Here is a 25,875-nt window from a genome sequence, read left to right on the forward strand (position 1 = left end):
TCGCATGAGTATTTTATGACTTTCCATTTCTGGGGTACTTCTTTGGTTTGTCAGTCTTCTTAAAAATAATCTTCTATTGCACAGTCTACTGCTGAGGCTAAGTATGTTGTTGTTTTGAGTGATTGTAGTCAAGTTCTTTAAATGGTTTCCACTTTGCAAGATTATGGCTTGACTTTTCTAAGTGTTCTCTTATTTTTTGACAATACGAGTGCAATTAGCATTGCTAAGAATCTGGTTCAACATTTAAGTACCAAGCACATTGAGATTTGGTACTAGTTTATCCAAGACAATATTGAGAAATGTAGCATTGTACTAGAGTTTGTTGTAATATATATGCTTAGAAAGAGAATCAAGTCTAGTTTCATCTCCAATAAAACGACTCGTCATTTCGGCTTCTCAATAAGGAGTAATGGACAAACCATTTAGTGCTGCTTAGAAGCCAAATAGACATGTGAGTCTTCTTTGAAATTAACTTATTGAGACCTTTTTGCTAGCCTATCTCTAGCAAACTCTCAAGAACTTTCATTCCCAACTAGGAGGGTTGCTCCTACTATAAATATCACCTTTGTTTTATCATGTAGTGGACTTTTGATGATCTGAAATATAAACACCTTATGTTTAGTTGTGTGCTAACAAATTCAGAGAGTGATCTCTCTACCCCTTTGCTCCTGTGATTCCCTTGTAGGATTACAAAGCAATGTTTGGTGCTTCCCAAGTGGCATTCGAGGTTTTCCTTGATTGATTGCAGGTTGTGTTGGTTGGTAACTTAGACTGTGTTTGGTTGAACCCTTGATTTAGGTTGTCATAATAGAGATGGTGGTTATCTTCGAGTACAATTGTCAAATTGCGTTGTTATCTTGGTTGCTTGCAACTAGTTATCTTGGTCTGTTACAGGCTAGTTATCAGTTCTTAATCCTACACCATGAAGATCGGGACACCACCCCTACTTGGGTTGTATCATTTGGTATCAGAGCTTTCATTTTCATAATAGGATTTTTTATCCCCATCTACATATATTTGTTTTCTTCCTAGCCATAAAAAAACTATAGCCTTTAATTGCATAAGTTATTCTAGTGAGTTTGGTTGAGTTTAGGCTCATTAGAGTCTTTGTTTAGTTGCCGATCATATTTTCCTCTGCGTGTCTTTTGAACCGATCTATTGTTGTCTTTAAGAAAATGCCCACAAAAAAAGTAAAACCATATCTATCCATTGTGTATACTTTGATCCTATTATGTTCTAATTGGTTATATATATTTTGTTTTGCAAGTGATATATTTATTCTAGTATTGTGTTCGGTAAAAAAAAGTTTCGGGAAAAAAGGACTTGAGAAAATATTGAAAAATAAGTAAGGCTGTAAAAAATGAATAGGTCAAAACAAGGGTTAAGGAAAAATAATTTGTGAGAAAAGAAGTGGAGAAAGACATCTACTATTTTGCACAATTACATATCAGTGTATTTCATAACTCATAATCAACTTTTACCTATCTTATGATGCAAATTTTTCTAGGTATGAAACATAAATCATCCATCCCTAGCATAAGCTTTGTTTTGCATCAAAAATCAGTTATTTATTTGTGTGTGTGAGTTTCCCATTTATATATATGTCATATTGGATCAACACTTGGCATTGAACTTTTAGTTTGGATTGTTACTTATCTTTACAATAGCTAGATTTTAGATTGCTTAGTGTAGGTTTACCCCACCAAGCTCCACAAAGAAACCATCGTTTACCTCATCTTGGTCTTGTATCCGCTTAACCATCACATTTTTACCACCACACATATACTTCTATAACCTATAGGGAAACATAAGAGTTTCGGTTGAGGTTGTGAGATTTCCACATATTTTCCTATTCCGCATATTTTCTTTTACTACTTGTGTCACTAACTGTGCAGGAAGATGTCCGAAATTAACCCGAAGGATTGTGTTTCCACGGCTCAATTTAATGAGTTAAGGCGGAGCATGGAGGCAAGACAAGATCAAATTGCACAAAATGTTTAAAATATTTTGGTTCATATTGAAAATATTAATCCTTTTGGTGGAAATGCAAGTGCGCACAATGTAGAAGATGGGAAGGATGAGGAAGAGGTTGTTGCTTGGCTGCCAGAGAAGCTCAAGAAACAAGAAATCATGTTAGTTGTAACAGAGGGAGAGGTGGTGTTCATGGTTGAGGCAGAGGTCGTGTTCAAATAAACAATAACTATCGTTTTGGTCACATACCACGATGGACGAATAAATATGAAGAGAGGTTTGGTATGTTGAAAATTCACCATACCAAAGTTTCATGGTGGGTCTGATCTAGAAGCTTATCTTACGTGGAAGTTGAAGGTTGATAAAATATTTCACATCCATAATTATTTCGAAGAGAAAAGTTGGTAATGACTTCACTTAATTTTGATGATTATGCTCTAATTTGGTGGGAGTAACGGATGAATGAAAATTGCAACTTGTGCTGGTGAAGGCTACAATAAAAGCAAGATTTATTCCAAGGCATTACCGACGTGATCTTTTTGATAGATTGCCGAATTTGAAGCAAGTTAACACTAATTGGTATGTTGAGGAGTATTATAAGGAGACAGAGAGGACCATGATTCGAGCTAATATTTATAAAGATGAAGAGCACTCCATTGCAAGGTTCATTTCGGCATATTCAGTGGATTATGTAATTTCAGCCATATCGTAATCTTGTCTAGTGTGTGCATCAAGCTAGCAAAGTCGCATGTCAGTTATATCAAGATGCTAAGGCAAGAAACTCGAGTCCATTCAGTTTGTGGATTACCCTAAGTGGTAACAAGTTTATACCAAGAGCCAATGTGAATTGAGGTTCCACCATAAACTTTAGTGGTGATTTACGCTCAAATCCTTCTTGTTTTTCTATTGGTATAGAGGTTGTCATTTCTAGTGAGAAGAGCAAACCGATGATGTCATATACTATCTCAATTATTTTTACTTATAGGAGTCGAGATATGTAGTGCTTCAAGTATAGAGGCCATGGACATATAGTTAGAGAATGTCGAAATAATCGTGCCATTATTATAACTAAACAAGGAGAGTATGATTCAGCTAGTGAGGTGGAAGAAAATGATCTCGATGATGGAAATGAAGATATCTCTAGAGAATATGATACTCAATGTGAGTTTGAACAAGGTGGCTGTCACGCCCTGAGTTTTACCCAAGCCAAGAATTAATTAAATAATGTATTAAAAATAATTTGTTAATTAAAGTTCAGGAGAAAACTCAGTGTAATAAATTAATTTAATTTAATTGGAAGCTTTTCGGATGTTCTAAAATGTCCCGAAAGCATTTTAAATGATTAACAGGATTTATATTTGAATTGCAGTCAATAAAATTTGCTCTAATCAACTTAATAAAAATCGGCAAAATTGGAGGCAATTTCTTTTTTTCCCTCCTTCCTTTTTCTTTTCTTTTTCCCTTCTCCCTTTTTTCCCCTTTTCCTTTTTCTTTTTCTCTTTTCCTTTTTTTTCTCTCCTGGTTGCACCTCCTCTTCCCCTCTCTGTTGTACGATCCTCTCCTCCTCCTCCCCAAGCCATGCAGCCTCATCTCTATCTCCACCAAAAAAATCAATTCCAATTAATTAGGATTCTAAATCTTATCTCTTTAAAACCTTATCTATTCCTTGTTAATAGGGGATGGATAACAAAATTTATCTCTAGCTTCCCCCTATAAATACCCCCTACACCCTTGCCTCTTTTCCCCGTCTGCCTCTCTCGTGCACCTCCTGCCACCTCCTGTCCAACAGCTGCGCAGCAAGCCGCTAGCAGCCCTGCTGCATCTTGTTCGCAGCACGTCGCCGGCTGGTCTCTCTCCACCAAATTTCAGGTTCGCATATATTTTATTCTTGCGAATCAATCTAAATTAATCTACCGTTTAATTGTTCAGGTTTTCTAACCTAACAGCGAGGAACAACCGTAATCCGTCGCTGATCTCTCCACCAAACCTCAGGTTTGCATACGTTTTATTCATGCAAATCAATCTATCGTTACTCTACCGTGTAATTGCTTAGGTTTTCCAATCTATTAGCTAGCGTGAGATTGATCTACGGTGCGGAATTCAATTCCGTAAGCGTAGATTGGTTTAACGTTAAAGTCGTCTAATTCTAGTTTAGCGAGTTGTTAAATCTCAATTTAACGGGTCGTTAACTCCTGCCGTTGTTCCGCTAACAGTTCACGGTATCACGTATCGGATCTAATTTGTCGTACGAATCTCTAATTCGTGCAAGATTTGGTTCTGTCGTGTGAATGCGTATACTGTCTGCAATTTTCCGAGCCATGGCCCAACCCGCGCACGAAGTCTCCATCGCCTCCTTCGGCCCACCCCTTTAACTTCTCCTCCCTCGGCCCACTCCCCTTCGGCCCGCCTCCTCTTCTCCTCATCCCCGCCGGCCTGCCCATTTCTCTCTCCCCTTGCTGGGCCGGCCTGTGGCCGAGGCCCACAAGCGCCCTGGAGTCTAGGCCGCCTCCCCTCTCCTCCCGGGACGCTGACAGGTGGTCCCCACCAGTCAGCCCCATCTTCCACCTCCAACCGGCGCCTGCGCCTGCGCGTCGCGCCCGCGTCTGCATCGCCTCGCTGACACGCCCCTGCCTTCGCCGCGCCCGTGCTGCCGTCGCGCTGCGCCGCAGACCCATCGCACAAGCCTGCCGTCGCGCCGCTCGCCCGCACCATGTAGTGCAGCCGTAACCGCGCGCGCACCCCGCTCGCGCTGGCGCAACCACCTTCCGCTCCCCTGGCGCCGCATCCGTGCCCGCCGCCAACAACCTCCCCTGCCTCCTCCGCATCGGACGCGCCATCGCCAACCACCGGCCGCGATCCACGCGCCGCCGCGCTAATGATCTCCCCGCCCTAGCTTGCGCCAGCTCCCCTATAAAGCCCCACCGCCGCGTGCCGCCGCACTCGTTCCTGAGCCGCCACCGCACCGGTTGCCCGTCGTCGCGCGGACGCCGTCGCTCCTCCTCGGCCACGCGTCGTCGTCTTCGCCTGTCGCCGGTGAGCACTCGCTCTCCCTTTCCTTCTCCCTTGTCCCTCTCCCTCCCGGCCGTCGCAGTCGAGTCGCCGCCGGTCTCCGCCATCGTCACGACGTCGTCACGCCACCCCCTGCCTTCTCGCGCGACCACTTCCCATCCTCGGGCGCCGTCATTGCCGTGCCGTTCGCCGTCATTGCCGTGCCGTTCGCCGTCACCGCCGTGCGCCACTGCTCCGGTTGCGCCGTCGTCGTGCGCCGCCGCTCTGGTCGCGTCCGCCGCTCGGCCACCAAGCTGCGTCGCTGCTTGGCCGACGCCACCTCACTCTTCCCTCGTGCTCCCGTCTAGCTCCTCTAGCCGCACCCGCTCGCGCCGCTCACTGCGCTGGCCGTGCCTCGGCCGTGACGTCGTGCCGCCGTCCGTCGCGTCGCGTCGCACGCCGCCATGTCGTCCGCATCGCCTCCACGCCGCTGCGCTGACACCCTCGTCCACACCGCCTCCCCTCCGTGCGTGCGCCGTTCACCGTCGCCGTCGGGCGCTGTTGCCGCCGTCAGCCATGCGCCTCCTCTCTTCCTCGGTCACCGCCTAACCGTGCCGATCCTTAGCGCCGCCCCTCGCCACGCCATCGGTCGTCGCCGCCATCCGCTGCCGTCCCGCCGACGTCACCGACCACCGCTCGCGCCGCCGCCCCGCCGCCTGCCGCCTAGCCACGCCACCGCCACGCCACCTCATCCCGCGCGCAACCATCGCTTCGCTTTCCACGGTCGCGCCGTCGCTCGCAACGGTCGCCGCCAATCCCGCCGCTCCTCTCGCGCTGGCCCAACAGCCATGCCGTTTTTCCCGTCCGTGCCGCACAATCGCCTCCTCCGCGCCCACGTCGGCCGTCAAAACCACCTCCCGCACGCGCCGATCGCCACCATAAATCCCGCTGGCCGCGCCGCCGCCTTCCTTCTTTTGGCCGTCGCCACCGCCCCGCTTCTCCCGGCGCCGCCCCCTTTCTCGCGCCGACACCGCCGCCAGTCCCCAGCCGCCATCGCCATGGTTTCCCCTCCCTCCATCGTCCTCTGCCTCCCCGCGCACACGCCACGACGCCAAGCCGTCGTCGCGCACCGCTCCTCCCTCCTCTCCCCGTCGGATTCCTTTTCTCTTCTCGGCCGTTGCCGTCACTGGCCGTTGTCCGTCGTGCCACCGCGCTAGCGCGGCCGAGCGATCTCCATCGCCGCCGCCGACCTACCTCGTGCCGGCCGTCACCACCTGTCCTCGGCCCTCGCCGACTTGCCGCCGCCGTCCTCGTCGCCGGTAAGCCGTTGCTGTCCTCTCTATCCCTCTCTTTTCCTCTCCGCCCGTGGCCGCCGGAGCCGACGCCGTCACCGCATTCTTGCACGCTTCGGCCGTCTCCGTCGCCCGTCCGCCAGCCGCCACCCTCGCCTTGTTGTCACCGACGCGATCCCGCCACCGTCGGAGCGCCGCCGCGCTCGTCGAGTCACTGCCGTCGCTCTCCCCGAGCTGCCACCGTCCTCCTTTGGCGCCGCCGCCGGTTCTTGCATCGCCGTCCGCCGGATCACCGCCGCCCGTCGCCGCCCGCTTGTCCGCACCGCCATCCGCCGGTCACCGCCCTCCGCCGCCTGCCCGGCCGGCGCCGCCTCTCCCCTCTGTTCGGCCGAGGCCACCCCGTCCTCCTCTGTTCTGGGCCACTGATGAGCGGGCCCCACTCGTCAGCCGGTCAGCCTCCCCTCTCCCTCTCTCTCTCACCGCCATGTGGGTCCCAGCTGTCAGCTTTCCTCTCTCCTTAATGCTGACGTCATGCCTCCAATTAATTGCGCAATAATTCATTAAGGTTTTCTGTTTAGTTTAAAAACACAGATAATCTTCTAAAATTCATAACTAATTCATCTAGTCTCCGTTTAGGTCCATTCAAGTTTCATTAAATTCAGAAAAATACCAAGAATCCATTAAAAATAGTTTCTTTCTCTGTTTCAGTAGTTTTATAGCCTGTTTTGTTTGTTTTGCCTTGTTTGTCGTAGGTTTTTCCCTGTCGCAGCGTCGTTCGTTCTCGAAGTCGTCGTCGAAGTTCCTCGTGGGTCTAAACAAGGCAAGTGGCACCCTTCTTTGATCATATTGAACCTATGATTATAAAATCCTCCGCTTTTACATTCAAACATGCATTGTATTCAAATGCATTTACTTTATTTATCTATTGAGCATTTACCTTTATACCCGTTGATTCCCACTGTTTACTATTGTCATCCTAGGGTTAATTTGACTAGACTTAGGGTTAGGCAATGCTTAGCCATGCTTAGTTCAAGTAGCTCACCAATTGGCATTTAATTACTGCTAGACCTGATAGACCTTTAATGGTTGTAATCATTATTAATCTCCCGATGTGGATTAATATAACTAAAATATTAGTTATGGTGGGCTGTGGGTGCATGGTTTTGAGAGTCGTGCCCATGGCAATTAAGGACCAGTTCTCAAGAAACCCTGAAAGTCTTACACGTACTAACCACAAGCCAGAATGGGCAACGGTGAGACTCGTAATTTAGCTTGTTCCTATTCGACGTACCAAGGCAAGGGTGAGCGTGATGGAGTATGGACGGGCAATCGTGGTGTAACGAAAGCCTCTGCTGCTTCCGGATTCACCAAGGCACAAGAGGGGACTGCCCGACTTGGTGTAAAGGAGGGGGTGAAACCTGAAGTGCGGTGGGATTGTCTAGGGAGGGTTAGGTGAAAGGTCTTATCATGGTTTCCGTACTGAGGTATCGTGGTGATACGTTGGGGCATGGTAACATACTTGGGAGCCATGTCTTGTGGGTAAAGTTGTACACCTCTACAGAGTAAAACTATTCGAATAGCCGTGTCCGCGGTTATTGGGCGAACTGACAGATTCACTGGGATTAGTTGAACCATTAATAACCTGATTAATCTTGGAACTGGTTTGACCCTGCGCAACGTGGTGTAACGTTGGCAGTGGTTTGGGTCTGTCGCAACGTGGTTTAACGTTGGACAGAGGGTTGACCCTGTCGCTACGTGGTGTAACGTTCGACAGCGGTCTGGGCCTGTTGCAACGTGGTGTAACATTGAACAGTGGATGATTATTTTAAATGTTACTTTACTTTTATTTCAGTCTATTTTTTATCTACTTTTTGCTAAATTACCGTAGCTTAGAGCAATTTAACCTTAGCCTATCTTTGATACCCTATTGCATTCATTATTCTCCTCTCTTGGGTGTTACTTGTTGAGTACGGTGGTTTGTACTCAGCCTTGCTTAATTTTTCCCCACCAGAGCAAGTGCCAGAGTTTCAGTCAGAAGTCAGAAGAAGGATGTTCCCAAGGTTGAAGTGAGGTTCAGTCCGTCGTCGAGAATGCCTGTGGTGTGGAGCCGTCATCGCCAGTTGAAGCTGAAGATTAGATGGTCTAGTCTTGTTTTCCTTCCGCTGCATTTCGATAGATAATTGTTTTAAATTGTTTCTAAGTCGTGGAACTGTGTATTAATTTGTCATAGTGTGTCTTGAGTTGATGCCTGGACCGAGATTTAATACATGCTATTGTTCGGAAATTTGGTGTAAATTTCTGGGCGTGACAGTGGCGCACTTGTCGTGACTCAAGTTTTGAGTGTACAATTTAAGGATGTTGAAAATAGACACAGAAACAATCCTTTTCAGGACTGAGCTAAAGTGGAAGGAAAGGTGTGCAAGGTCATCATCCATGTAGGTTGGTGCTATACTCTTACAAGTAAGGAGATCTGTGATAAGTTTAGTCTGAAATTACTTTGACACTCATACTTGTATCATGTTCAATGGCTGAATGATAGTGAAAATATCAAGACTTGACATCGCCTAAAAGTTTCTTTCAAGATTGGTGAATATGAAAATAAGGTTTTGTGTGATGTGCCTATGACCATGTGTCGCTTGCTGTTGAGAAGACCGTGGCAATTTGGTCGATCATCGGTCATCACAACACTATGATCGAACAAATTAATTCTTTGTCAACTGGAAAGAAAGGAACTTTATCCTTAAGTCCATAACACATCAATATATCATGGGTGAGCATATGAGAAAGAGAGTGTTTGCCGCCCCCTCTAAAGTAACTTATCCCGTAATTTTTCACACGCACGCTTCCTGAAGTGTATTTTTTTTAAAAAAAATTCTATAGAAAAGTTATTTTAAAAAATCATATTAATCTATTTTATATTTTTAATAAGTAATAATTAATTAATCATGTACTAATCTACTGTATTACGTTTTCCGCGTCGAGGTAAGTTAACTTACTCTCCCTCAAACGAACGCGGCCAAAAGAGTTCAGAAGTTTATTTCATCTTTCTCCGTTCTAGTCCCCGAGTGCGTACTCCACAGTATGATAATTACAACTCGAATAAATTTGACCAAATCAAAATTGTCCAATCCCTTCGCTTCTAAGCTTCTACGAAAAAACAGTTTTTCATTGAAACAAATGATCTCTTCATCCCTCAAGCACTTCCCCGATGCATGCTAATTAAATATTCTTCTCCATCAGAACCAGTCAAGATCAGCATATGCATGCGACGCTCCAACTCGAAAGCCAAGCATTGCGGCAGTCAGCCATTCAGGAAATCTCCCTTGGAATTATAGATAAACCATCAAGTCAATGATGCCTACTGTTCCTGTGGCGTCAAAGACGGACTTGACCTGCAGTAACCTAACTAGCTATGCTAGCTCCTCACATGCATAACAAGATGACTCATCGTCGCATAAATACAGTTAAACAGATATGCTGCATGCTCTGACGAAATTAATTAACCTAGATGAAACATAAGTCTCATTTTTCGGTTCTGTTTAGGCTTATATGTCAAAATTTAAATTTTTATCTTAAATTTTAGTTGATTTTAATTGTTATTATCGTATTTTATTTTATCAGCTTTTGCTTTTAGATCATTAATAACATATTTATAAAGTTTTATTTATAATTTTTTTATATTTGCAAATATATGGTTAGCTTTTCCGTGCAAGCAACCAAAAGATACGTGATCGAAGGAAACCGATTTTCTCGACTTAGCCTAACTTCTCATACTGTACAAGAGATATACTACTATATCTTTTTGTTGGCACAAAATCTACGGCCAAATATTAGTGACTACAACCACGTAATTTGCTAATTTGCACACACAACTAACTAGGTTCCATGCATGTGTGGAAATTTCATGGAAGTTGATTTTCACAAGCAAGTGAGAGAGTCAACCATGACCTATACGCATGATCATGTACGCCGTGAGTCTATTTAAGCTTGTGGAAATGCGGGATCAAAGCCACATCGATCCATCTTCACCAGCAGCTAAACACTACAGACAGGTCTGTAATTTGCAGTAGCCACCTCAGCTAAAGCGGCGGCCATGGCGACGGCGGCGAGGAAGGTGGCGCTGGTGGCGGCGGTGCTGTCCATGGCCGCAGCCATGGCTACAGCCCAAGAGGCGTCCAACGTGCGTGCCACGTATCACTACTACCGGCCAGCGGAGAACAACTGGGACCTGGGGGCCCCAGCTGTCAGCGCTTACTGTGCCACGTGGGATGCCGACAAGCCGCTAGAGTGGCGTCAGAAGTACGGCTGGACCGCCTTCTGTGGGCCCGTTGGCCCCACCGGGCAGGATGCCTGTGGCAGGTGCCTCCTGGTAAGAAATCAAGCTGCATATATCTTTTGGTTTATTACGGTAAAATGCAGCGAAACAATATATTTCGAAACGATAAATAATTTGTAAATAAAATTTTTATAGACATGCTCTTAGTGATAAAAAGCCAAAACAGGAAAAAAAACTGTGATGAAAAAAAACCCTTAAAATCAACACTAAATTTAATATTGAAAATTCAATTTTTAACTTATAGGTATAAGCATAATTGAAAAAATGAAGGTGTAAGAATGGTTTCATGTGATTTTTAACTGAATTATATATGATTTATTGATCAATAAGGCATAAGATAAATAATTCTAGCTAGGCTTCCCCTTAAAACTTGGAGTTATTTTTTTTACTTTTCATTTTTTTTTTAATTTATGAAGAATGACTTAGGAAAATAAAACTATCCCAAAGGTTAAAACCATTTATATGAAAAATCTACTTAGGATCTGACTTTTACATACTATAGAGGAAGCAATGTGCATGTCAGGCCAGGTGATGTTGTTATTCTGTGATTAGAGAGAGTAGTTAGATAATGATACTCCCTTCACTAATAATATTTGTCACTTATTACAAGATTTAGTTACCATTTTAAGTTATTTGATAGCTTTGAGCATCGATTTATTTTTAATTAAAATAACCTTAAAATATTACTGTAATTCTTTTCATGTAACCATTGAGCACGGTCATATCTACATATGTTGCAGATCACGAACACGGCGACGGGGGATCAGATCACGGCGAGGATCGTGGACCAGTGCGCCAACGGCGGCCTGGACCTGGACTGGGACACCGTCTTCTCCCAGATCGACACCGACGGCCAGGGCTACCAGAACGGCCACCTCATCGTCGACTACCAGTTCGTCGACTGCGGCGACAACTAGCTATACACTAATTAATACCAATTATTAATAATTGCATCGTGTAATTATAAACATTCCTATGTATGCAATAAAGTGGCTGGCTGGTGGATGATATAATTTTGATGTTTCGAATACAAAATGGAAGAATTAATGGGTTTGGCAACGTTCTTTGCATCTTTTACCCCGCCCGCATGTGTTCTCTATGCTTTCCACTCTTATGCTTCCGAAACGGCTAACTAATACGTCCTTTTTTAAAAAAGATTACATTGAAAAATTGTTCTTAAAAAATCATATTATTTTATTTTTAAATTTTTTTAGTAAATAATTAATTCATCATATGCTAATCCGCTGTAATATTTTTCGACCCTGTTCCCAACCTCAACTATCCTCTCGGCCTTTGTGGAATATGATGGATTATGTGACAAAAGGCTAAAAGAGGTCTCAGATTGCAACGTTATTGCCAGAGCAGTTCAGAAGTTTCAGGCCAATGTACAGCCAGTGTTAATTTGTGGCTCTGTTTCTCTGCTTTTTGAAAACTCTGTTCTTTTGTTCTACTTACATGGCTGAGACTGCCTTCGGTTTGATTAGATATGACCTTCTATAAATAAATTCAACGATGGAGCCATTCAACCATTCAAGTTATCTGTTTGATTGTAAGAACATGACGATCCAACTTTATTATCGGTCGGATGAAAATAGTTAAGTAATTATGATCTCAATTTAACATGATAATAGTTAGCCATACATTGATCACTACATTAGTAGTGTTTTTCAAAGATCGACCATTTTTTTCAGACATTAACAACCTTTGTAATAGATACGGAGCCGGGTGACCGCTCTACCTGCCCAAGAGTTGGATCGGCCGCTACATCAATACATATCAACGCAAATATTAACATGCTAGGTACTTTATAATGTTTGATAATATCAACTTTTTAATATATGTCAGAGCGTTTGTCTTATTTAAAAAATTATATATAAAAAAATACAAATCATGCTTAATGTACATGTAATCATATAATAAACAAATAGCAGTTATGATAAGAGAAATAATCGAACATATATATTACAAGTTAATAACATAAAAACATTAAAATCGGGAGTACTAATAATTAACATCAAAACAGAACCAGTCAATATCTGCATGCTACGTCCTCCCAAGGCAAGCATTGCAGCCGTCCACATTTCCGGAAATCTTCCTATAGGAAATTGACCAAGCAGTTACCTCACCTACAAGGCATGCTAGCTTCCTTCCACGCATAACGAAAGCTAACTCATTTGCAAACAAAAATAATTTCCGAATAAAACTTTTATATACGTATTCTTAGCGATCTAAAAGAAAATACTGAACAATAAACCTCGGTGATAAAACACTAAAATCAACTTCAAATTAAGGTTAAAAATTTAAATTTTGGTTTATGAGTATAAACACAAGTGATTAAAGATGAAGTGATATATGCTGCAAGCTCTGAAGAAAACTAGTCGAAACATCTGACTGAAAGCAACAGATTTTGTCGACTTTGCCGTAGCTTCTCCGGCTCTACAAGAGATTTATAAGATTTCGTTTGTCCAAAAATCTGCGTCCAAATTAGTATATGCAGACTTACTACTGATTTATATCCACGTAATTAGTTCACTGTCACACACAATTGGGTTCCCATGCATGCATGCGTGGAAATTTCATCGAAGTTTCTTTTCATCCAGAAGCAACTGAGAAGAGCTAGCCATGCATCTGGTGTGCCTATTTAAGCTTGTGGAATCAGAGAGCTAGCCACCCTCCGTTTCAGTACCAGCTTGCCAGCAAGTACACTTCCTTCTCTGTGAATCGTACTTGGCTGGGACGACGGCCATGGCAACGGCGGTTGCGACGGCGAGAAGGGCGGCGACGGTGGCAATGGTGGTGCTGTGTGCGGTGGCTGCCATGGCCGCGGCGCAGGAGGCGTCCAACGTGCGTGCCACGTACCACTACTACCGCCCCGCACAGAACAACTGGGACCTGGGGGCCCCGGCTGTCAGCGCGTACTGTGCCACGTGGGACGCCAACAAGCCACTGTCGTGGCGGCAGAAGTATGGCTGGACCGCCTTCTGTGGACCTGTTGGTCCTAGAGGCCGAGATTCATGTGGCAAGTGCCTCCAGGTAATCTCGTTTTTTTCGTTTATGTTTAGAAACTGGACTTTAAAATTTTAATCTTAAATTTTTAATCTTAAATTTAGAGTTGATTTTAGGGGTTTTTATTAAAGTTTTTTTTTCACATTTTTTCCTTTTAGATTGTTCAAACATGAATATAATTTTTTGAATTAGATTCTTAACTATGGAGTATATGGTTTATTGGGATGAGACCACCTTGACTTTGTGCAGTTCTCAGTTATGCCACTACCAAATGGACCATAGCAAAGTGTGTCTATGTGTTAATGACTCAAATGTGTAAATTGTATAAATTCAGAAGATTTGGTTCCGGTTTATCGATAGCATAAGGAACAACAAAGTTGATAAATAATTTCATCTGAATTTCCCCCTTCTAAGAGACAGAAGAAAGTGTGTGTGTTTTCTTTCTTTCCATGTTTTATTTACTACCTCAATGACTGAAAACATACATATGACAAATCTACCAAGCATCACATCTTTACACCTTACTACTCTACAAACTGAAATACAGAATTAGTCCACTCCACTGCTGTCTCCCTCACCTTCTTTACCAGAGATCTGCACCTCTCATCTTCTAGCTTTTGTTTATACTTATAAGCTAATATTTAATTTTCTAAATTTTAAGGCTTCTCATCGTAGTTTAGATCACTATAAACACATATATAAAAATTTTATTGACAAATTATTTTCTGCAGGTGACGAACACGGCGACTGGGGCGCAGATCACGGCGAGGATCGTGGACCAGTGCTCCAATGGCGGGCTGGACCTGGACTGGGACACCGTCTTCTCCAAGATCGACACCGACGGCCAGGGCTACCAGAAGGGGCACCTCATCGTCAACTACAAGTTCATCAACTGCGGCGACAACTAGCTACTACACTACACAGTTACTACATGCTACAGAAATTAATTGCTGCATATATAGTATATACACATTTTGGACAGAGTGCTAGCTCTGCCTGGTAAATAAAATAAAGCAGCTTCTGATGAGTAATTGGGAGTGTTAAGCTGCTCTAGATATCTGTATACACATACACTGAGGTATCAATAAAGTTTGTGTAATGTTGGTTGATGGATTCTGTGGCTAGAGGAGGTCCAGGTTGCAATATTTCAGTGCAGTTCAGAGGTTTCATTTCAGGGCAAACAGATCCAGCGTTAATTTTGTGCCTCTCTTTCTGCTTGTGAAAGCTCAGGAATTGACGTGGCTTGCGTAGCTTGTTTGTACTACTGGTTTATAGGCTCTGGGGTGATTGTTTCATTTTTTATTAAAAGAATATTCATAAATAAAATATAATTTATGAATTGAACTTTTATATACATATTCTCAACACATTGAAAAAATCCAAAATCAACTCTAAATTTAAGTTTAAAAGATTAAATTTTGGTTTATAAATATAAACAGAAACAAAAAGATGGGTATCTGTTTTGATGTGAGAATGATTCCTGACTTTTTTTTTCCAAATTGTTCGGCTTGCTGACTCCAGAGTCCAAACAAAAGACGCACCGACATACAGTATTCACTGGTGTGACGGGTCAGAGTTCTTTTACACCTATATATAATCGCACCTAAGTATATACATATGATATGAATTAGTTGTAAAAAATTTCATAAAATTTACGAGTCATTCAAATTTTTAATACCAAGCGTTAATTTGTTTTCTATTAGAGTTTTTTTTATCATTCTTAAAAAAATATCTTAAAGTACATAATTTTTAGTGTAAAAGGTGTGATACATTGTACCCTGAGATATCAAAAATTTTTATTAAAATTTTTGATCCCTTGAGATACTTTTCAAGAACGGTAAAAAATCCATTTCTATTATATAGACCATATATGTGCTACATTTCGATGGGGCTCAATTCTCGCCCATCCAAGTTTTAACTTTAGCTGGCCAACAAAATTCAGTATAGGGTTGTTTGGTTCCTAACTAGAATTTGTGATACCAAAACTTCTCGACCTATTGTTTGGTTGAGTTCTACGATTGATATTAGCCATACTTTATTCGCATATTAGCATGTGTGTCATATTGTAGATTTATAGTCAAAATTTGTCAGACTTCTGACCAACAAACTTTGGCATTGTTGAGTAAGATCGAGAATATGACAAACAACTAGTGACAATCTGAAAAGGCTAAAATGTCCTAACTCATTGGCTTCTAGTTTATTTAATGAGTTTTTTTTTTACCTTCTATAGGATGTACCATGAGTTCCTGGCATTTTGTACTGTAAAAACATGGTGTCTTCCGATACTAGGTATTTCGAGTAACCAAAATTTTACATAAAAAAATATCTCTAATTACTTTCTTAAGAACCATAAAACATATCTTGTTTAATGTATTCAATGACTACATATTCATAGAATCTAGGTGATAATCTAAACTAATTGGAGAACTAAAGGTTACAACAGAAATACAACCAACAGAAATGGCCATGTTCTTTCATCTCGGTTAATAAGCCAGATTCCCTTATTATTCGTGCATACATTTTCTAAACTGCTAAATTGTATGTTTTTATAATTTTTTTCTATAGAAAAGTTACTTTAAAAAACATACCAATCTATTTTAAAATTTTTGATACATAGAAATTTACAAGATTTCCACCACAACCTGTTGTGGCTGACTACTCCATATAAAAAAAAAGAAGCAGTCAAATCAATCCTGATTTCTTCTCGTACTCCGTTAAAATTCCAAGCAATCGTCCTCTCTTTGCTGCTGGAATTCCAGGGCATCGCATCGATCGGTCCTCGCGTGATTGACGACGATTCGACGCAATCGGCCGCGGCTGAATTGCATCGCCGAGCTGCCACATAGCAGTAGCAGCAGGATAAACCTAAGAAGTCTTTGATAAGGTTGGAACAGCTGCTACACGTACGAGCCAAGAATTGTGACCAAGATGGAGAATTTGAAGATCTCTTATTGATTGATCCATGGTCAAAGGCAAAATCAACCAGCCTGGCTGCTAATTCTTTCTAGATGTTTTTCCGGAGAGCCGTATTTTTATCCTGCCTTTGTATCCAAAAGGATATATGCAGCTATTTTTTAAATTCATAGGGAACTTGGCTCCTCAAATAATTCAATCTGAAACTCATGTTTTCTATGGAGATTTGAAACCAGGATCCTATGTACTGCTCAGGTCACTGCAACCACTAAACTACGTATCATTTCACTTCTGGATGTATTTGGTGTTTTCAGGGTGTTAAGCCTAGTTTTAGTGAATGATCTTGAGGTGTTTATCAGTGTAAGCCTATCTTGGGTCGATGCGTATATATCTTTTTTATTTTTTGACATGGGATGCGTATATATCTTATTTTATCAATAGAAGGAAGCAGACTTCTGCCTTTGTTAGAAAAGGAGGAAAATAGAAGTAGCCAGGACGTTGCAGGTAGAATTACTAGCTTTTAATTAGATGAATCTTTTTGAACAAAACAATCAAATCTCCCAAGTGAATATTATAGCTAGCGCAGACGTCAATTTGATTACCATTTCCATATGATTAATTTACATTGGTTTAATTACCGACGTCCATACCTGCAAAGCTTTGGATGTTATTTGGAATTTATTCATATTGCATGTTCATGCGTGTAATTAAAAGATTCTGGCCTTTGAAACAGGCCCTCAATCCCTTGTAGTGTACTGCTCTGAGTTTCTTATTGCGACTCCAGTGCCCAGTGCTAGGAGATCATCTTATGGTTTTTAATGGAAAAAACGAAACGACATATTTAGAAACGAAAATTAATTTGTAAATGAAACGTTTACATACGTATTGTTAGCGATTTCAAAACAAGTTCTGAAAATAATCTACGTTAAAAAAACCTGAAAATCAACTCTAAATATAAAGTTTAAAATTCAAATTTTAGCTAATCAGCATAATCATAAGCGCAGCGAGGAGGATTAATTAATTAAAAAGGAATGTGTGTGTACCAGTTCTTCTCATTAATTAATTAATATACAGGGCTAAGGGGGGTATAAATGCTATCAATCTTAATGCATGTTTCGTAAGGATTATGCATATTAAATAGGGTGTCACATCAGCAAAATTGCTGACTTGGTGGGGTCATTAAATAGAGAGTTTTATGAGATGAGAGTCATCTGGCCCGGTTACCTAGTTTACGGTCTTGATAACTATGCTATAAAATTATACATTGAGAATGGCCTAACCATGCTCCAAAGCAAGACACAAATTCTTCCGGTTGGAAAATTCCACGATGTATGGCTCTCACACCACTATATAAGGTCCCAAAGTTTGGTGCATATGCATGCTCACACCTGCAATAGAGGAAGATTGTGCTATAGTACACTGCCTCATTCTCCAATCTCCACCAGGTGCACGGTAGAAGGTATGTGCATGACCAAAACCCACACAAGGCTTTTTTTTCAGCTTATAGATAAAAAAATTATCTAATTTTTGTGATAGCTATTTAATTGTTTAAATGATATATTTAGCTATTACAAAGTTAAAAATCTATTTTAGAAAGGTAATATGCTAAACTTCTGCCAAATATACACCTAGTTCAGTAAGCGTGTGCAAAAACCGTGGAAAAATCTAAGAAAAATCAACGTTAAAATCTCAGCCAAGATCTTCATTTCTCTCCCAACTCTTCCATTAGCATGAATCTCTAGCATGTATTTATCACATCAAATCATTTATTCATCTAATTTCTTTCTGGAAATAGGTTTAGATCCTGAAGAAGATGGCGGCAATCACAGGATCCAGGGCGCTTGTGGTGGTGGCGCTGCTCTGCGCCGCTGCAGCCATGGCTACCGCGCAGCAAGCGTCCAATGTGCGTGCCAAATACCACTACTACAACCCTCAGCAGAACAACTGGGACCTCAACAAAGTGAGTGCATACTGTGCCACATGGGACGCCGACAAGCCCTTGTCTTGGCGCCAGAAATATGGCTGGACTGCCTTCTGTGGCCCTGCTGGTACTAGGGGCCGGGAATCATGTGGAAAGTGTATCCAGGTAAATAAAACACTGTCATTTTGCACTCCTATACTTTTTAAAAATAGATTGTGTCGGCTTATTTTTTAAATAAGCCAAATAAAATATTTGTAAACGAAAAACAATCTAGGAATAAAACCTTTATATACGTGTTCTTAGTGATATAAAAGCAAAACTAAAGAAAAAAACTACGATAAAAAACCCCGCAAAATCAACTCCTGATTCAAGACTGAAACTTCAATTTTTTTTATAAGCATAGGCATAAGCGAAAAGATGGGCGTGGACAATTCGATTATACAAAATACATCGACAGACTGGCCTGAACACTAAACTGCATGGTTCATTCTAGGTGAAGAACCGAGGCACCGGTGAGACGATAACAGCAAGGATCGTGGACCAATGCAGCAATGGTGGACTGGATTTGGACTACGAGACCATCTTCAAGAAGATCGACACCGATGGCCGTGGCTACCAAATGGGACACCTGCAGGTTGATTACAAGTTCGTCAATTGCTGATTTGGTCATGTCATATCTTTGCATGGCCATGTGCTTCAATAAGATGTATCGTACTTATATGGAATAAGACGGAAGAGAAGCCTTTATGGATGGCACTCTGTAATAATGTTGAACAATGAATAAAGTTTCATTACCGTCCAATGTAGAGTGCGTCACATACTTGAATGTTTTATCCTATAGACATACATGTCTGTCGTTTATGACAAGATTAACCGAAATTTAAAACTTTAACCATCAATATCATCTCAAATACTTAGCTGAAATAAAGTAAATGATATGCATATATTTGCATTAAAGAGTATTCCCTTTGTTTTATATCGATAAGACTTTTTATCCATACTTGTATCCATCCATATGTGAATGTTTGTGCCAACTAAAACTTATGAGTATGAGTTTCGTAAGGTCATTATCACGTTCATGTCTCCACTTTTATAAGACCGAAGAGGCCGCTGCCTCTGATTATTACCAAAAAAAGAAAAAAAAACCGTCATAACCAGTTTCACATAACAAGGCAAATTACATAAAAGTTCTATTTTTTTTCTAGAGAAGGACAAAACAAAAGAAAAGAAAGCTAATCAAGTCCATCTCGATCTATCCTCTATGGCTGCTTTTGGTCCTTTCAAAAGACTTATTTTATAAATAGACACTTAGAAAAACTTATTACGTAAATGGATTTTTTTTATCACGCCAACATTATTGGCGCCGATATTGAATAGGACACGATCCGTCGTCCTCCAAGAGTTATACACGTCATTAGGTTATGCTCACGTGGCTAGAGAACGGTGACAACGATATTGATGCCATCCTATTCAACGTCGGTGCCAGTAACGTTAGCGCGGTTAAAAAAATTCTATTCGCGAATAAATTTTTTAAGTGTTCTATTTATTAAATAAGTTTTCAAAAAGATCCAAAATGTCAAAATTGCAGTGTCTGCTTCGCTAGAACTGGTGGCAATAGCAGCGGGAAGCTACACTTGAAGAAGCCTCATCATTGTCCTAATTAGAGTCATGCAAAGAGCATAAATTTGGCACATCTTGAACACATACCAGCGTGCATCGACACCAGCCATATGCATGTCCAACATTTTCCTTTCTTCGTGCCAAGTTTGATGTTCTGCCAAAAAACGACTCAAGTTGGTTTCTTCAGACAGTGCATGATGCATGCAACGGTTATCCATGACGACCAGGCTGTTTCATCCAGTGACGCAAGAATGAGGCCCTGGGCTGCCATCTTTGATCGGATAATCTGATCCTGAATGAATCATGACGGTTGCTTGGGGGTCTTGGATTTTGGCTTGGAAGGTCAGATCATTATATCAGCTTGGAAGATTGTGAATTTGCAGTATGTACATGGCTCAGAGCAAGAACTGCTGGAGAAAAAAAAATGAATGGCCATTTCTGCTGCTCGCCCTGAAATTGCAAATAGAACTGTAGTCTGTATCTTCTGATAACTTGTGTAATTTATTTGTGCCTGAAATATCTGATAAGAGTTCGGACATTCAACCCATGTGGTATAGAGAGTAATCCAGTCAAAATGATCATAAATATTCATGGAAAATGAGTAGTCTTTGGTATGAAAATTATCCCATCTCAACCTGGTTAACAGGCAAAAGAGGCGAAAATTTTGCTGTTGGAAATGTCAGAGCTGATTGTCCAAAACTTCAATATTACTAGTGAGGTCATAGGCCGGTTTTATTTAATCATGCTTTTTCTTCCTTTTGCATATTCTTTTTTTTTTCAGCAAGTGGATAACAATGCGTACAATTGAATATAGAACAAGACGCTAAAAGCTAAATCCACAAAAGAATGAATAAGATTAGCTTACTACACGTGCGTATAGCAAAAACCATGTATCCATGGGCCATTGTGTGAATCTTCTAGCTTCTACTGCTTCTACCTGTGAATGTTGCATTGCTGCAAGTATGGGTTATCATAGTTAAGGAAATTGTTCCAATAATCTCTGTACTTGGGAATGGAGATCTCCAGCCAGGGTTTGAGCTTTCCACTGTAGTGGATCACAGCGGCCCTCTCAATTTCTTCTCTTCCAATGCTTCTGTCATGACCAAGCCCAAGAACATGCCACCGATGGTCAAGAGGCGCTGTTTGATTGTAGAAGACAAGCTGGCCCAGTGGCAAGCTCCCTGCTTTCCATAGTCTCCGCCTTTTGCCCTGCAAACGGGCAATTGAGATGTTGAGAAACAATATTTACACAGAATACTTTGTATACAAGCTTCTGGTCACTCCATATAGTTACAGTAAACTAAACCTTCTACACAGAAAGTGTTGTATAGTTGGATTATACAGCAAGTTTCTACAGTAGAGTTATTTGGAATATCTGGAACTGCAAATAATTGTGCTATTCTGCATCTAAACTAACATTTTAATAGTTGAAAATTATATCTTTTAGAAACCAACTTGATGCCAGTACCCATGAGTTCAACATCATGTAAGCTTCCTTACAGTTTAGCACTGCCAATGAACAATTTAAACTATTGGAGTGAAAATACATGCTTAAGATATTATTACGATTTGAAATCAATGAAAAACATTGGGTCAGATTAATGTGACAGGAAAGTACACTTACAGCTTGAAACCACTTATTATAAGTTGCAGTCACACCCTGCTTGCGCCATTCCATAAGGTCAAAGATGTTCAACCCAAATGCACAAATGCAAGCCTTTGCATCAAATTTGTCAAGTATACTTGGATCAGAGAAATTAACAATGTTCTCCAACCGATGATAACCATCGCCAGAAGTGCATGTCTCAACAGCACCATTTACTTTACCATTCATATTTATCTCCCATAGTGCAGTCAAGTCTCTTTGGACTACTACATCATGGTCCAAGAGTAAAAGTTTGTTCAGAGAGGGGAATACTTCTGGCAAATAAAAGCGCAAGTGGTTAAGTGCAGAAGTGTATCTTGGATCTCTGATACCCTTCTGCTTAAATCTGGAAGTGAAATCAGCTGGCAGCCATTTCAAATGATCTAGGCTCTTGATTCGAATTGTGGCTGGATTTGGTGGGTTTGTCAGAAACCACATCATCATTGCAGGAAAATTCAGTGCATCAGTTACAATATGAAACATTATCCTTTTGGGATCCTGGCAAAGAAAATAAGTCAAATCAAACACAAATTTTAAGGTGTGAACATAATGCAATAACCGTTATGCAAGATAATTCCTAGTGCAATCATTGTTGACCACATGAACATTTTTCGTCAACCATCACACCGTGGGAATAAATGAATGGACACAAAAAATGATCATCTCTGGAGATTTGTTCTGACACAAAAATGATGGACACAAAAGGACAAGCAACTATACTTGCAAAGCATATGTATAACTCCCTACATATTAATCTAAAGATTAGTGCTAGACAAATCTGAGGTCTTACCTTAGATGCAGAAATTGTAGAGTTGACAACCACCGCACTTGCTAGCACATTATCTGAGAATATTGCATAATGATAAAAGCTACCCATCTGCATTGTGTATCTTTGAGGAAAGTCGCGTTCATTTGGATCTAACAGAAAATATTCTGAGGTAAGTCGCATTGCTAGGCAGTGATGGCCTTTCGGTAACGTCCTCACTGCAACCTGCTCAAGGAATGCAGATTCACTTCGATGTGCTCTGACCAATTCTTCACTTTGATGAGTCATTGCACGTAGCTTGGCTGTCATCAAAGAACAATGTGGGTAGGCCCTTTGAGCTTTAGATAAGGTCATTTCCATTGCCCTACTTTTCTGCAATGCACTGCAAAATTGCTTTGGTTTCAATCATAGAAAATGACTATTGATGGTAACATAGCATAACTATCCATATTTATTCTTGTGAAACTGAATTACTATTACAAATCAAATCTTTACTTGCAAATCATGGATTAAAGCTTACCTCATGGGTACACGGAAACTGCTACTAATGTGGTTTATCACCCTCTCTAGCTCCTTCACCCTCAACTTCAACTCCCGAACTAAATGTGAACTGCCATGTGGGGAAGCAAACTGCAAATAGGCCTTGGCCATAATTAGTTGGTCTTGCATCATCCATAATTTCTCTTTAGTGCCAGAAGGAGATCTAGAGATTCTTTCGTCTACATCTGCAGCAATTTCATCAGTTTGTCCTTCTAACTGCATACACACAAAAAAAAAGTAAAAAAAAAAACAACTAACATCAACTTCTCAGAAGTGTATTGATTAAATAATTATTCCAATATCCAAACCAGTCAAAGCAAAACATTCAATTGGAGGAACATAACATATTGCTTGTGCTGTGAACTAGGACAAATTTCAAAAATGCAAAACAAAAAAGGACACAAAAATCACTTCTTCAGTTCACTTCACTCTGCCCTAACAGAGTTCATGGCATTTCCCACTCCCCAGAAATTATATTTGACTAAAGTGCATTGATTGGATATCTATTCTAACCTCCAAACCAGTTATTCGAGCTTGAGCAACATAGCATATTGCTCAGGGATGCAAAACGGAACTGTCTCCATTGTTATTTGTCAACTAGGACAATTGTCAGAAATGCACAAAAAAGAAACACCAAAATCTCATCCCTACTTCCGCTTACTTCACTCCACCCTGTCAAGAGAAGCAATCATTTCACATACACCAGACGTTATGCTTCGCTACAGATGCATTATCTCAGGTTGGAATAGGTCGCTCAGAACAACAAATCAAAACCTTGACCGCGCTCTCCACTCGTTATGAACTGAATAAACAGTGATCACTCCACTCTACAACCACTGCATGTATCACATATACTCACACAGACGATGAGACAAAACCAGCCCAAAACCACACAAATGTTACACATGAGCAAAATTTACCTCCTGCGCTACCACGCCTTGCTGCAGCCCGACGACCTCCTCCATCCGCCTCTGCGAAACGCAACACTGGATCAACAACTCGATGGAAACAAAAAAACACAACGAATTGGAAAGGAGCCGAATGGAATGGAATCGAACTAGAATCCGCATTAGTATCAGCGACCTCCTTCACCGACACATGGGCCCCTCCCGTGCGCTCCCCACCGGAACCTGCACCTGCACCTGCAACCAAACCAAACCAAACCCCACCGCAAAGCCATCGCCATTAGCGCGGCGGCAGAGACACCGTAAGGCGCGCGGCTAGCTAAATTGGTAAGCAGCCAGCGCGCCAGAATCAGGAACCCAAACGGGCAAACACAAAACTCGCGACTCCAATCCTCGGCGTCGGCGGCGCGAGGGAGCAGCGGCGCTCACCGGGTACTCCGGGGAGGGAGCGTCCGTCGGGGAGGTTGAGGAGCACGAGGAGGAAGCCGCAGCACGCCGCGATCAGCACCAGCAGCAACGCCGCCTCCCTCCCGCCGCCGCCGCCCGCCCTCATCCCAGCGGATCGCCGCGGCGCCGCCACGCCGCCGCTCTCTCTCTCCTCCTCCTCCTCCTCCTCCTCCTCCTCCTCCTCCTCCTCGAAATCGACCTCGCCTCCGGCCTCCACCGCCGCCGCGAGACCCCGACGACGAGCCCTCTCCCTCGAGTGGGACTGTGTGGTAAAACCGCGGAGGCGAGGCGAGGCAACGAGGGAAGTATCGCCGACAGGTGGGCCCGGAGAGGGGCGCGTGGGCCCACTGTCAGTGTGGATGTGGACGGTGGGGCCCACGGGGTGGTGGATTCGATCCGGGGGTGTTGTGCCTTTCGTGGGAGGACGGGTGTCAGGACGCGCTTCTGGAAATTCTCTCTTTTCTTTTTTTTGGCCTTTTTTAATTTATTTTCTCGACGTTTTTTTCCTTTTGTTGTTTGGTTAATTAGTGTGGGTTTTTTTTTTTTGCATTTTTGTGGTGTGAAAAGAATGGAGTTTTCCCATGTAGGGGCAATCATGCTTGTCCTGATGCTGATGCTGGTGCGCTACGGCAAGAAGGTTTCCATTCGGGATGGGATTAAAATGTTTGCTGGTGTGAATCCAATGGGATAGATCAGTAGTAAAAGTGAGACATATTATTTGTTCCTCTTAGAAACTGACGAATATTTTTGGTTTTTTAGGTAATGTGAATTTTATGTTAGTTATAAACAATTACAAATAAAAGTTTTGCTTTTAGAAAAAAGGCCAAATGAGCAAATTTTATATAGAAATAGTTTTCATGAAATGGATATGAAAACCATACCAATAAAAATATATAACCCTTAATCTATCTCAAAAGGCATTTTAGAATTATTTCTATTAAAATGGTTAACGGAAATTGTATCAATCAATTTAATGAATCTAACATGATATTATTATTTTTACACTGAAACTGATTACTCGTTTATCGATGTCAGATGTTAGATCAATTCTCCCACATGGGAAGGCAAAACCGTAAATCTGTGCAAAACAACACATCCATCATGTTATTACCCACAAAGAAACAATCTACAAATTTGTATTACTACACTTTTCCATTTCCCTTCTTCAAGTAGTCCGTTGCCCGTGTTGTGTGAGGTGTTCTGGTTATGGTTTTTTTTTATAACATGTCTAGTGTTCATACTCCTTTCTAATGAAATATGATTGGTAGTGCTTTTACCGGTTTAGTTAAAAAATATTCTTGATTTTTGTTCTGCAGCAAATGTAGTGCGCGGTGGTTTCACAGCTGCACACAACTCAACCCAGCTAGCGGCAACAAAACACACCCTCAAGTCTCAACATGTCACGTGCAATTCAATCTTACCAGGAAGCTGAACCCATCGCCACTCATTAGGTTGGTCACGTGAAGGCCACTAGTGTGGGGGAATTATTTAAATCCAGGGGATTTTTTCTTTTTTTTCTGTGATC

At 41.9% G+C, this 25,875-nt stretch overlaps 4 protein-coding genes across 5 annotated transcripts; 3 read left to right on the forward strand and 1 right to left on the reverse strand.

Moving 5' to 3' along the window:
* Window positions 1–10,265: 10,265 nt before the first annotated feature.
* Window positions 10,266–11,646, forward strand: LOC102715981 (barwin-like). The gene is made up of 2 exons (XM_006662954.2): window positions 10,266–10,620; window positions 11,328–11,646. Exons 1-2 carry the CDS (start codon window positions 10,345–10,347, stop codon window positions 11,502–11,504), a joined length of 453 nt encoding a protein of 150 aa, XP_006663017.1. The 5' UTR covers window positions 10,266–10,344; the 3' UTR covers window positions 11,505–11,646.
* A 1,612-nt stretch (window positions 11,647–13,258) lies between these two features.
* Window positions 13,259–14,789, forward strand: LOC102708387 (barwin-like). The gene is made up of 2 exons (XM_006663502.3): window positions 13,259–13,620; window positions 14,325–14,789. The coding sequence occupies exons 1-2, from the start codon at window positions 13,333–13,335 to the stop codon at window positions 14,499–14,501; spliced, it is 465 nt and encodes a 154-aa protein (XP_006663565.1). The 5' UTR covers window positions 13,259–13,332; the 3' UTR covers window positions 14,502–14,789.
* A 3,082-nt stretch (window positions 14,790–17,871) lies between these two features.
* On the forward strand, window positions 17,872–19,229 carry LOC102716259 (wheatwin-1-like). The gene is made up of 3 exons (XM_006662955.2): window positions 17,872–17,965; window positions 18,302–18,592; window positions 18,921–19,229. The coding sequence occupies exons 2-3, from the start codon at window positions 18,320–18,322 to the stop codon at window positions 19,086–19,088; spliced, it is 441 nt and encodes a 146-aa protein (XP_006663018.1). The 5' UTR covers window positions 17,872–17,965; window positions 18,302–18,319; the 3' UTR covers window positions 19,089–19,229.
* Window positions 19,230–20,709: 1,480 nt separating this feature from the next.
* LOC102708664 (probable galacturonosyltransferase 5) lies at window positions 20,710–24,482 on the reverse strand. 2 transcript variants are annotated; one of them, XM_006663503.3, is made up of 7 exons: window positions 24,333–24,482; window positions 24,082–24,140; window positions 23,919–23,969; window positions 22,979–23,214; window positions 22,483–22,840; window positions 21,672–22,190; window positions 20,710–21,256 (listed from the first exon to the last, which is right to left on the reverse strand). In XM_006663503.3, exons 1-7 carry the CDS (start codon window positions 24,454–24,456, stop codon window positions 20,981–20,983), a joined length of 1,623 nt encoding a protein of 540 aa, XP_006663566.1. In that variant the 5' UTR covers window positions 24,457–24,482; the 3' UTR covers window positions 20,710–20,980. The 2 variants fall into 2 exon arrangements, with proteins under 2 accessions (XP_006663566.1, XP_015698175.1); XM_015842689.2 differs by lacking the exon at window positions 24,333–24,482 and having other exon boundaries at window positions 24,057–24,092.
* Between the last annotated feature and the right edge of the window lie 1,393 nt (window positions 24,483–25,875).

Source organism: Oryza brachyantha, chromosome 11 (genome assembly GCF_000231095.2).
Source record: "Oryza brachyantha chromosome 11, ObraRS2, whole genome shotgun sequence".
NCBI classification, from domain to species: Eukaryota; Viridiplantae; Streptophyta; class Magnoliopsida; order Poales; family Poaceae; genus Oryza; species Oryza brachyantha.

Coding starts and splice junctions, on each gene's coding strand:
- LOC102715981 (XM_006662954.2), top strand. CDS start 10,345: ATGGCGACGGCGGCGAGGAAGGTGGCGCTGGTGGCGGCGGTGCTGTCC. Junction 10,621..11,327: donor CCTGTGGCAGGTGCCTCCTG/GTAAGAAATCAA, acceptor CATATGTTGCAG/ATCACGAACACGGCGACGGG.
- LOC102708387 (XM_006663502.3), top strand. CDS start 13,333: ATGGCAACGGCGGTTGCGACGGCGAGAAGGGCGGCGACGGTGGCAATG. Junction 13,621..14,324: donor CATGTGGCAAGTGCCTCCAG/GTAATCTCGTTT, acceptor TATTTTCTGCAG/GTGACGAACACGGCGACTGG.
- LOC102716259 (XM_006662955.2), top strand. CDS start 18,320: ATGGCGGCAATCACAGGATCCAGGGCGCTTGTGGTGGTGGCGCTGCTC. Junction 18,593..18,920: donor CATGTGGAAAGTGTATCCAG/GTAAATAAAACA, acceptor GGTTCATTCTAG/GTGAAGAACCGAGGCACCGG.
- LOC102708664 (XM_006663503.3), bottom strand. CDS start 24,456: ATGAGGGCGGGCGGCGGCGGCGGGAGGGAGGCGGCGTTGCTGCTGGTG. Junction 23,215..23,918: donor AAGGCGTGGTAGCGCAGGAG/GTAAATTTTGCT, acceptor GTGTGTATGCAG/TTAGAAGGACAAACTGATGA. Junction 21,257..21,671: donor ATAATAAGTGGTTTCAAGCT/GTAAGTGTACTT, acceptor GCCCGTTTGCAG/GGCAAAAGGCGGAGACTATG.